Raw genomic sequence first — 11,160 nt, 5'->3', positions numbered from 1 at the left:
CCCCAGCCCCAGCCCCAGCCCCACTCCCTCCTCACCCCTGCTGCAGCTGCCAGAAGCCCTTGGCTGGGCTGCCTTGCGGCCTTACTGCTGCCCTGTGTTTGTGGGGGCTAAGCCCCATTAGCCCCTACTTCTGCTGCCTATGCCCAGATCAGAAGCTGCGGGCGCTAGAGCCCACATTCCAGCCCTGTTGGAGCAGACAGCTTGAATCTGGAGGAGATCTGGGACAGAAGTTCAATAAATCGAGTTAACTTAAATCAGTTAAGTCTGATACTTCATCCATCCAGGTTTATCCTAAACCAGTTTCAGCCATTTTGAAAGCGGTTTATGTGTATTGAGCTTCTGTTGTGTTACAGATTTTAACCAGTTTCCAATTACTTATAATGGTCTATGTGTCATTTCTGTCCTTAGCCTAGAAGTCTCTACTGAAGAATACTGATTTTTTTTAAGGTGCCCTGTGTCAGGTAACAGTGTAAATTGAATAGTTCATTTAAGATGAGTACAAAGGTGGGCACTGGGAACTCATGACTCTGCATGTCCCTGGGGAAGCCGGTTAGCCATTTTGGGTCAGTGTTGTCCTTTACCAAATGAGGATGACAGTACTTGCCTCACAAGGGATGCTATTTTGAGGACAAATTATTTATTGCTGTTAACCAGTAATCTGAAGATGAACTGAATTAAGTATCATTATTATCCTCAAGTTCCACCTCTCTCTAAATGGTGTCAATCTCATATGGACTGGTCCCCTGGATCCTAAATAGCTATTAATGCAAAGGGTGCCATTTTTTCCACAAAAAAGTTAAAGTTTTAGAGAGCCACTATATGAGCCTGATTCATCAAAGAAGGACTCTGAGCTATCTGGTCCAGCCTCAGAAGTTAACTGACTCACTAATGGCATCCTTAAATCTTTCTGCATTCTGAATGGTCTCAGTGGTGGCTTGGGTGCACAGACCAGGATGTAGCCAAATGAAACTTGAGTTGCTTCAAAACAGATAAGTTTGAGCTAATGTTTCTCAGATAGAAAACAGTGACATAAAGCAGTGGAAAATATTTTGACCTGCTGCAAGTGCCATATGGACAATTTGAAGGAAAAGAAATAAATAAACAAATTGTCTAACTAGTTAGTCTGGGATATCACTCTTGAGACTTTGAACTCTGTACTTTCAAATTTCTTTTTACAGGATTAGATGGCCCAACTAACCTGGTGACTGATCGAGTGACAGAGGACACAGCCACCATCTCCTGGAAGGGGGTCCAGGCTCCCATAGACAGGTACATGGTGAGCTACACCTCAGCTGATGGGGACAGCAAGGAGGTGGCAGTCAGGAAAGACAAGACCATGACCACTGTGACTGGCCTGAGGCCAGGCATGGAATACATCATCTATATTTGGGCTGAGAAGGGAGCCCATCAAAGCAAGCGGACAAGCACTAAAGCTGTGACAGGTAACTATTAACAAGGGAGAAGATATGTGGGGTTTGATTCTGAATGTCAGAGCCTCTATCAGAGTTCTCCTTTAGGGCATCTTTTAACTTACCACTTTTAAACCTTCTCTTAACAGAAATGGATGGCCCAACTAACTTGGTGACTGACCAAGTAACAGAGGACACAGCCACCATCTCCTGGAAGGGGGTTCAGGCTCCCATAGACAGGTACATGGTGAGCTACACCTCTCCTGATGGTCATGCCAGGGAGCTGCCAGTGGGGCAGGACAGAAGTGTCCACACCCTGACAGGACTGAGGCCAGGTGTGGAGTACATCATCTACATCTGGGCTGAGAAAGGAACCCAGCAGAGCAAGAGCACGAACACTACAGCTGTGACAGGTAATGGGGTAAAAGAATGAAGTGGAGAGTTCAGGTTTGTAACAGGGAGCCAGGGGCTCCTGTTACTTTAAGGAAAATTTGCAGCAGGCAGCTGAGCAGGAGCTAGCTGTACCACAACAAGCAGGCGTCCCATTAAGCCCCAAGGGCATCCTCTATGCTTAATTAGGGTCATGTGACCAGAACAGGCAGTGCTCCAGGGTATATAAACCCAGCACTTGAAGCAAGGAGGGTCAGTCTGGCCCTACAGACAGCAGGAGAGAGGAGTTCCTGAGCCAGCTGGCTTCAGGAGAGGAACTGACCAGTCCCCGTGAGCTTCAAGTGAAAGGGGGACTTACGGCTTGCAGGGTAGTTAAGCCCCAGTGTGGGGAGATTTTTGTTAGATACCCAGTTTCTTGTGTGTATATTCATATTAATACTGGGGGACCGGATGTGGCTATCAGGAGAGGGCTGGAGGCCATGGAGGGGTGCCTTGCAAGTACTCAGTAGCAGGCAGTCTAGCCCGCAGTCAGGGACTCAGGGTGCTGAGACGGGTGTGCTGCATTAGGCCAAGTCTAGGAGAGCTAAGGCCAGGGTCAGGCAGCTAAGCCTGGGGTTGGAGGTCCAAAGGGCTGTGGTCTGGCACAAGCTGAGACTAGCAGGGTCAAGGCCAGTGGGAGCAGCCCAGCCTGGGGTCAGAAACCCTGAGAGCAGAAGTCTGGGGTAGTGGAAGAAACTCAGCTTGGGTCAGGGACCTAAAAGGGCAGAAGCCTGGGGTGGTGGAAATAGTCCAGCCTGGGGTCAGGGGTTGATAGAGGGCTACAGCCACTGTGCAAGGGCTAGGGGCCCAAGGAATGCAGGGCTAAGGTCAGAGCAGACTTGAACCAAGAGGGTCAAACCTAGAAGGGGATTAGGGCCAGGTACCCAGAGAAAAGAGAGAGCTTTGCCAGAGACAGGGGCCCAGTGGGCTGACTGGAATGTGAGCAGAAGCAGAGGCTGGAGTTAGGGACTCAGAAGGCTGAGGGCTTGGATAGACTACAGCAGCATGGCAAGGGCCAGGGGCCCAGAGAACAGAAGGCTAAGTCTATGGCAGGCTAAAAAGACTAGGGGGCTGAAGTCTAGGAGAGGTGGAAGTCAGACTGGGGCCTGGGGAGAAGAGAGTCTTGTCAGGGCCAGCGATATGACAGGCTAGAACAGGGGTAGGCAACGTTTTTTGGCTGCAGTGCTGAAAAAACCACAATGTCTACCTTGGAAGGTGCTGAAGTGCTGATATGCCAGAGCAGCTGTTTGCAGCCTTCCAGCTGCAGCCAGCCCATGGAGCCCAGTCTGCTTGCAGCAGGGCTTGCAGCCTCCCAGCTGCCTGCTGGGAGCAGCCTGGGCTCCATGGCTGGCAACAGCTGCTTAGAGACTGGGCTGGTGGTGGTGTGCCAAGCAAAACGGCCTTGTGTGCCATGCTTGGCACGCGTGCCGGGGGTTGCTCATCCCTGGGCTAGAAGGACTAGATGGTTAACAGGCGGGGCTACCAGGCCCAGTGGACAATCTAAAGTAACATCTATGAGGCATGGCTATGGCTGTAAGGGTTGAAGGAGGACATGAATAGGCCTTAAGGCAACTGGTTCCCTGGGAACACGGATAGGGCCAGGAGGGCCTCACTTAATATTGAGGGTAAGACTGAGATCAGCTGGGTCTGGGAGGTACTTACTGGACCAAGAATAGAAGAGGACTCATTCTGGGACCCTGGGGCAACCTCCCTTTTTGTAACCTAATTAATTTATCAGTCATGGCAGGAAAGAGGAAAAGGAAGGGTACCAAAGGAGCCCAAGCAGGGCAGGAGCTGAGTTGCCACCAGGGTGGGGGAGGTCATGGCTGCCCCTGGGGCCCAATCCAGTTACAAGATTACAATCAAGTTTTTTTTGAGTGAAGTGTCTCTTGTCAAAGCACAGGTTCATTTGAGGAGAGGCTCAGTATAACAAATTGTTTGCTGCCTAACGCCTCTTGCAGTGAAGTCTGTTTAGTATCATCACAGAAAAATGACTGTATTCTAATTCACTGTTGACAGGATCTACTGTAATTACTGGTAGAATGAGCAGTCTCCATTTGTGAAAACAATGCCTTTCCAACTGTCTGTCTTAAGTACTTCTAGGACACCCATTATTTTATAGCAATTGGGCACCTCCAGAATCTTTTAAAGTATTTTTTCTGGTAACACTCCTGTGAGGTAGGGCAGATATCCCCATTCTTAAATGGGAGACTGAGACAGAGATACTCAGTTCCTATTCCATTAATTAGATGCCAAAGTGTGAGTCCCTGTGCTGCTCAGGTCCCTGAAAATCTACTAATACTTTTGTAACACATTATTATCTTATCTTTAAAATGAAGTCACAAAAGAACAGTGAGGAAGAGGAGGAGGATCTACCTACCTTTTGTATTAAGTTTTTCAGACACTCAGAGAGGGTGGAATAGGATTGCACTTAGGTAAGTACATCTGCTAATAAAAAAGTGGGTGGGTCCATCTTCTTCTGACCACATTTTTATGACTTGGTCTACTTAGGCATCAGATAGGTAGAAAAGGCTCTAAGTGATCTGTTCAAGGTCACATGGAAAGTCTGTGCTGGAGTAGGATATTGAAACCTGGTTTCCCAAGTGCCCGGTTGGTGCTCTAACCTTTTGACTTCCTTTTCTTTCCTTGGGAAGCCTTAGTTATGGATAGGCATTTGTCTCACCACCAGATGCATAACTGGGCAGCACTCTGCCCTGTGCACTGGCAGCAGATGGGGCAGTGCTGGCTGTTGTGTTGCCAGTGGCAGCAACATGGGCAGCCACTAGCTGTGCCCCATCCCACCTCTTTCAAAGGAAGCACCTAAGGCTTATGCCCTGGTTACCACCCGTCCCCTGCCAGTTACACTACTGCTCACCACAGTTATGGTTGCCACCATATTCTTATGATGCTGATTCTTTAATCTGTTGCAAGCAATCTTGAACCTTCAAACTTCAGGTCATCCCTGTGATAATACCAGTAATACTAACTATTCCATTACCTTTGCTGAAGGAGGAAAGGACATAATGAGATAACAGCATAGGGTATCCATGCAGTCTCCCAGTGGCAGGACTCCAGCCAGTCTCTGAAACCTTGGTTCTCTCACTTCTGCTTCCAAATTAGAAGGTGCTTAGATATTCCACAGAGGATGTGATCTGAAGGGTACCAAAAGGCAATAGCACCTTGATTCATGTGGCTTTTCCTGTGTGTTGGTTCCGAGAGTGGCTGTAGTGTTAGCTTTAAAAAGCAAAGCCTAGTAGCCTACCACCAGGACTATCAAGAGTGAAGGTGTACCTAAGTTAAAACATCAGATTCAGGCATTGTCAAACTTTGCGGTACAGACCCACCTTTGTTCAGAAATCAGAGTAAAAAAAGATAAAAGAAACTGATGGATTCCCTGAGGCAAAGGAAGCTTGCTCTAACATATTTTGCTTTTTCATGTTTAAACTTTCTCTTAAAGAAATTGACAGTCCAACTAACCTGGTGACTGATCAAGTGACAGAGGACACAGCCACCATCTCCTGGAAGGCAGTTCAGGCTCCCATAGACAGATACATGGTGAGCTACACTTCTCCTGATGGGGACAGCAGGGAGATGGCTGTGGGGAATGACAGGAGCATTACCACCCTGACGGGACTGAAGCCAGGCCTGGAGTATGTCATCTACATCTGGGCTGAGAAAGGAACCCAGCAGAGCAAAAGGGCAGACACTAAGGCACTGACAGGTAACCTGGGGGAGGATCTTTGTGATGTAATACTAACAGAAGACATATTACAAACCTTTTCTGAAGACTTGCTTTGTTTTTGTTCCATCATCTACCAGTCTATTGTGCAATCTGCAACATACACTGATTTGTCATTCCCCCATATATGACATGGACACATTACATGCTTCAATAAACTTCAGGTTTGATATAAAGAGCCTAGCTCCAGTCGTATTTAGTCAATTCTGATTTTCTGTAATAGGTTGTGCTGTCAGTTCCAAGATGCACCTCAGTTTTGTGCAAGTTTCCCCCACGGAGCTCTGACAGCCTGTCGCAGATTTTGCTTATGTTAGTGGTTCCCAAATTAAGTAACATCATTCCAAATAGGGCCACAGCATTTACAAACAGTTGTGAGCCTCATATAATTCTCTCGAAAGAGTCTGTTCTGGAAGTTGGGATGCAAGCTGACTGGAAGTTGAGTCATGTACCCAGAAAATCTGGGAACTGCTGATGTACTAATTCCCTAGTATTCCTTGGTTGGCACAGCTCTGTAAATTCATCTTGATCCTGACCCATGATACACTTTACTACTCCACACCAGAACCTCTATAAAATCTTCCAATGTACCCAAGTCCTGAACCACTTGTAGTGAAAAAGATGCTTACTCAGCAAGGCTAGGATGATGGGACTTGCAAAGAAGCAGGCCTATTTTCATCTCCACCTCACACTGCCTCATAGAAAAGTTTTGAACATGGAAAAAGAGTTGCTGAATGGCAGTAACTTCAGCATCAGTCAATCATATTTGTCATAATCAAAGCTTTTGCTTATAGAAATCAGCAGGAGAAGTGGTGTTTAGCCACTGAGACATGAACATAAAAGTAGATCAACCCATATATGATGCTTCATAGCCAAGGAGCATGAAAATAAGGTCTACAGACCAAAAGCTTCAAGGAGTTACTTGGGAATCTTCATAATATTCTAATAATCTGCTTTTGGTCACAGAAATTGACAGCCCAACTAACCTGGTGACCGATCAAGTGACAGAGGACACAGCCACCATCTCTTGGAAGCAGGTACAGGCTCCCATAGACAGATACATGGTGAGCTACACCTCTCCTGATGGAGACAAAAGGGAGATGGCAGTGAGGAAGGACAAGAGCATCACCACTCTGACTGGACTGAGGCCAGGTGTGGAGTATATTATTTACATCTGGGCTGAGAAAGGAACCCAGCAGAGCAAGAGGGCAGACACTAGAGCTGTGACAGGTAACTTGGGGGAATCTCTGGGATGTGATACCACAGTAGCAAATGGAGCATTGGTAGTTCCACGTGGAGTATTGTTGATTCCATGTGGTGCATTAGCTATGTATTTTTCTCCCCTCCCCATGACCAAGTTGTTGCATAGAGTGTCATATACGACTTAGTGCAATACAGTCTTGTTTTGAAGAAATGTGTGCCCCTTAGGCACCTTAAGGCTCCAAGAAACAGCTGCTGTTGTGAGAGGGTGAATGAACTGGCATGCATAAGATACAGTATGAATAAATGCTGTAAGTGCTGTTACTTACACATCTATTAACATATTTTAATTGTAGCTAGTTGCACCACCTGTTATATCAGTACTGCCACTTTCTCTGCCAGATCTACTAATGGATTCCTTTCATGAACTACAGCATTTCTACTATTCTGGCCCTTAGTTCTTACACAGCTTAGATTTTGAGTTGAAACCACTAACCCAGAAAAAAAAAATCCATTTCTGGCCTTACTATTTTACCAGGAGCATCCCTTGCTGTTCCACCACAGATGCTTCTAGCCAGGGCAGTTCTGCCAGTGCTCCTCAGCCCTGTCTTTCATCTGTCCTACTATTCCTGTCCTGAAACACCAGTAGTAAAATTCATGTTTAGGCACTGAGACAGGAATGTATGAGTACGTCAACAAATATATGGTCTTTCACCTCCTAGGAATAGGAAAAATAAAGTGTTGAGACTAGAAGCTTTAAGGAGATGCTTGGTGTCACAGAATGGGGCCCCCAGGGATGGATGTGATACCCCTAGGGCTCCTTGACCATGCCAATCTTGCCCAACAAGCACCCTCTTTCTTGCCCACCACGTCTTGCTGGTACTTTTAATATAAGGAGGCTGCCCTTGATCTTATTGCCTGGACACGGTCTTGGTGGACCCCTCTGAACCCTGTGGGTTCTTAGACCCCCTGGCATTTCGCTTCAAAATGGATGATTTATGGGACACCCTCAGCCTTATGGACTAGGTGCGTGGCTCCAAACTGCCCCTTTAGCACGCCCCAAGCCTTGCAGATGGTATTGATGTTGTCTCTCCTGGGCCTTGCTATAACTCACCCCCTTGTCCTCGCTGGGCTCTCCGTGACCCTGTCTCCGTGCTCCACACTGGCGCTGGGCTCTCCGCGGCCTTGCCTCTGCACCCCATACTGGCACTGGGGTCATCTCACCTTCTGATCACTGCACCCTTCTCTGGCGCTGGGGTCCCCACACTGTTGTGGGACCCCAATGAGGCCTCCTCCTTCCCTAACAACCTCAGCCCAATCCACCAGTCAAAAGGCAACTAAAATCTGAGCCCCTGGGCTATAACCTAATATAAGCAGTTCTGGGTGTGCTCTGTTCCTTTAAAACCTCCAGCTTCTCCCAGCACTAAGTGCCTTGTAAGCCAGAGTCTCGGGTGAGCTCCTGGAGCGCCTTAATCCTACCCAGGGTAGAAGAAGCAGCCAAGCCTCTCTTGTGAGCTTCTCCGAGAGCTCCTTCCCCCTCAGCTGCTGACAGAGAACCCCCTTCATACTCCCAGCCCTGGGGTTTATATTTGCCCAGGGCCCTGCCTCTCCCAGTGAGCTGACTGGGTGCAGGCGCAGGTGCAGGCTAATTTACTCATTGGCCCATTGCCACAGTAACCTGTACCTGTGGGATTCTGTCTGGCTCTTAGGACCCTCTTCCCCAACAATTTCTGCTCTTATAGAAGCAGGCACCTTAGTGCCCTGTGACACTTGGGAATCTTCATAATGTTTTAATGTTTGCATTTTTTTGTTTCACAGAAATTGACAGCCCAACTAATCTGGTGACTGATCAAGTGACAGAGGACACAGCCACCATCTCCTGGACGGGTGTTCAGGCACCCATAGACAGATATATGGTGAACTACACTTCTCTTGATGGGGACAGCAGAGAGATGGCAGTGGGGAAGGATAGGAGCATCACCCTGACAGAACTGAGGCCAGGCATGGAGTATATCATCTATATCTGGGCTGAGAAGGGAACTCAACAGAGCAAGAGGGCAAGCACTGAAGCACTGACAGGTAACTTGGGGGGAATTTGGGGACATAGTGCTGCAACTGTAGGGAGGCCGCATGGTGCTTTGGCTGAGAATGTGACCAACCTCCTTCTCCTAGCTTGCAATGTAGAGCATATCACATAGGACCTGTTGCCATAGAGCCATGTTCTCAAGAACATGTAGTTGTTTGGAGACCCTCAGAAACAGTTGCTTGTTATGAGGTAAATGAATTGCCACAAGTAAAATGTAGCATTGATAAATTCTGTGCATGCCTTCCCTCACACATCTGTCAATGTGTTTTACTGTTGCTACTGACACCTTCTGTTACTGCAATCCTGTCCCTTTCCCTCACAGATCTACTAATGGATCTCATCCCTGAACTGCAACACCTCCATTCTTCTGCTCCATAGTCTTTACACAGCTAAGATTTGAGTTGAAAACCCTACCTCACACAGAAAAAAAATAGTCTTGGCCTTTCAAGAAATTCAAACTTTCCCCTTCATTTGCAGCATCTCTTTTTTCCGTGGCTAAGGCCTCTGCTCCAAGAACACTTTGTGAGGGCTCCTCAGATTTCTCCTTCATCCAGACCACTATTACAGCCCTTAAACAGCATTCTGGCTACTGCTGTTTCATCAGTGAGAAGTTTCATCATCTATAAGAAGGCTAATTGACTAAGAGTATGGAATAAGGCATAGAAACCAAAACCTTCAAGGGGGTGCTTGGGAATCTTCATAATCTGTACTTCCCTTCACAGAAATTGATGGCCCAACTAATCTGGTGACTGATCAAGTGACAGAGGACACAGCCACCATCTCATGGAAGCAGGTCCAGGCTCCCATAGACAGATACATGGTGAGCTACACCTCTCCTGATGGAGATGCCAGAGAGATGGCAGTGGGGAAGGACAGGAGCGTCACCACCCTTACAGGCCTGAAGCCAGGCATGGAGTACATCATCTACATCTGGGCTGAGAAGGGAACCCAGCAGAGCAAGAGGGCAGACACTAGAACTGTGACAGGTAACCCAGGGGAATTTTTCAGACCTGATACTATAGTAGCAGATGTAATACTGCTGTTGCAATATGGTGCATTAGCTGTGAATGTGTCTTTTCCTTCACTTGATAGTCAGAGTATATTACATAAGAGTTGTTGCAGCATAGTTTTGTTTGGGAGAAAGATCCATCCTCTAAGTAACTTATGTCTCTCAGAAACAGATGCTTTTGTGGTGGGTAAATGAATTGCCATGAATAAGAGCTTCCCTGCATAAATGCTGTGCTTGCTGTCTCCCCACATCTGTCAGTGTATCATGTCTTAGCTCCTGCTAGTAGCACCTCCTGTTACAGCAGTCCTGCCCCTTTCCCTGACAGATCTACTAATGAATCTCACTTCTGACTTGCAGCTCCTCTGTTATTGCAGTCCTTAGTCCTTACACAGCTCAGATCTGAGTTGAGCCTTACCCCAAAAAACAAAAACAGTCCTGGCCCTTCTAGAGAATTCAGCTTTTCCATTCTACCTGCAACATTTCTTACCCTGCTATGGCCAAGTCAGTTCTGCCAGTGCTCTTCAGCCATGACCTTCATCCAGCCAGTTATTCACATCTTGATATGTCAGTAGCTAGATGAGTATTTAGACACTGAGACATGGATACTAGAACATAAAAGTAGGTTAATCCATATATGGTTCCTCATCTCTTGAGAGTATGAAAATAAGTAGTAGTAACCAAAGCTTCAACAAGATGCTTCTGAGTATGTTCATAATATTCCAGTAATCTGCACTTTTCTTCATAGAAATCGACAGCCCAATTAATCTGGTGACTGACCGAGTGACAGAGGACACAGCCACCATCTCTTGGCAGGGAGTCCAGGCTCCCATAGACAGGTACATGGTGAGGTACACCTTACCTGATGGGGATGCAAAGGAGATGGCAGTGGGGAAGGACAAGAGTGTCACCACTCTGACTGGACTGAGGCCAGGCATGGAGTACATCATCTACATCTGGGCTGAGAAGGGAGCCCAGCAAAGCAAGAAGGCGAACACTAAAGCATTGACAGGTATCCTGGGGCAGGAGGGAAGCAAGATGGAAATACTTTTATTCTTTCATTATTTCATATTTCAATATTATTTATTTATTTTTGTATTCCTGTGTGGCAGGAACTTTGCCAGTTAATATATGGCAAATGGAAGTCTAGTGGCCATAATTACTGAGTAATTATGGACTGCTAAGTATGGAAGATGGAACAGATCTAAGTGATAATGCATTAGCTCTCTAATAGGCCTGTAGATTGCTCTGTTGCTTTTCTGACCCAGTAGAATTTAACACCTTTGCAGTGGTG

General features: G+C 46.9%; 1 protein-coding gene across 7 annotated transcripts in view; it reads left to right on the top strand.

The window, feature by feature from the left end:
- TNN (tenascin N) overlaps positions 1-11,160 on the top strand; it is a 53,773-nt gene that overhangs the window by 27,958 nt on the left and 14,655 nt on the right. For 3 of the 7 annotated variants that reach the window (XM_019501840.1, XM_019501841.1, XM_019501844.1), the window contains exons 8-14: positions 1,179-1,442; positions 1,559-1,822; positions 5,296-5,559; positions 6,541-6,804; positions 8,593-8,853; positions 9,583-9,846; positions 10,615-10,878. In XM_019501840.1, coding sequence (XP_019357385.1) covers positions 1,179-1,442; positions 1,559-1,822; positions 5,296-5,559; positions 6,541-6,804; positions 8,593-8,853; positions 9,583-9,846; positions 10,615-10,878 — 1,845 coding nt within the window. The remainder of the gene's footprint in view (positions 1-1,178; positions 1,443-1,558; positions 1,823-5,295; positions 5,560-6,540; positions 6,805-8,592; positions 8,854-9,582; positions 9,847-10,614; positions 10,879-11,160) is intronic. The other 4 variants (XM_019501848.1, XM_019501845.1, XM_019501843.1 and 1 more) reach the window with 3 other exon arrangements.

The sequence above is a fragment of the Gavialis gangeticus genome, unplaced genomic scaffold (assembly GCF_001723915.1).
Source record: "Gavialis gangeticus isolate Ggan-Ray unplaced genomic scaffold, GavGan_comp1, whole genome shotgun sequence".
In the NCBI taxonomy this organism is placed as follows: Eukaryota; Metazoa; Chordata; order Crocodylia; family Gavialidae; genus Gavialis; species Gavialis gangeticus.
Note: the sequence above shows the minus strand (reverse complement) of the source record. Positions and strands in the feature narration are given on the sequence as shown.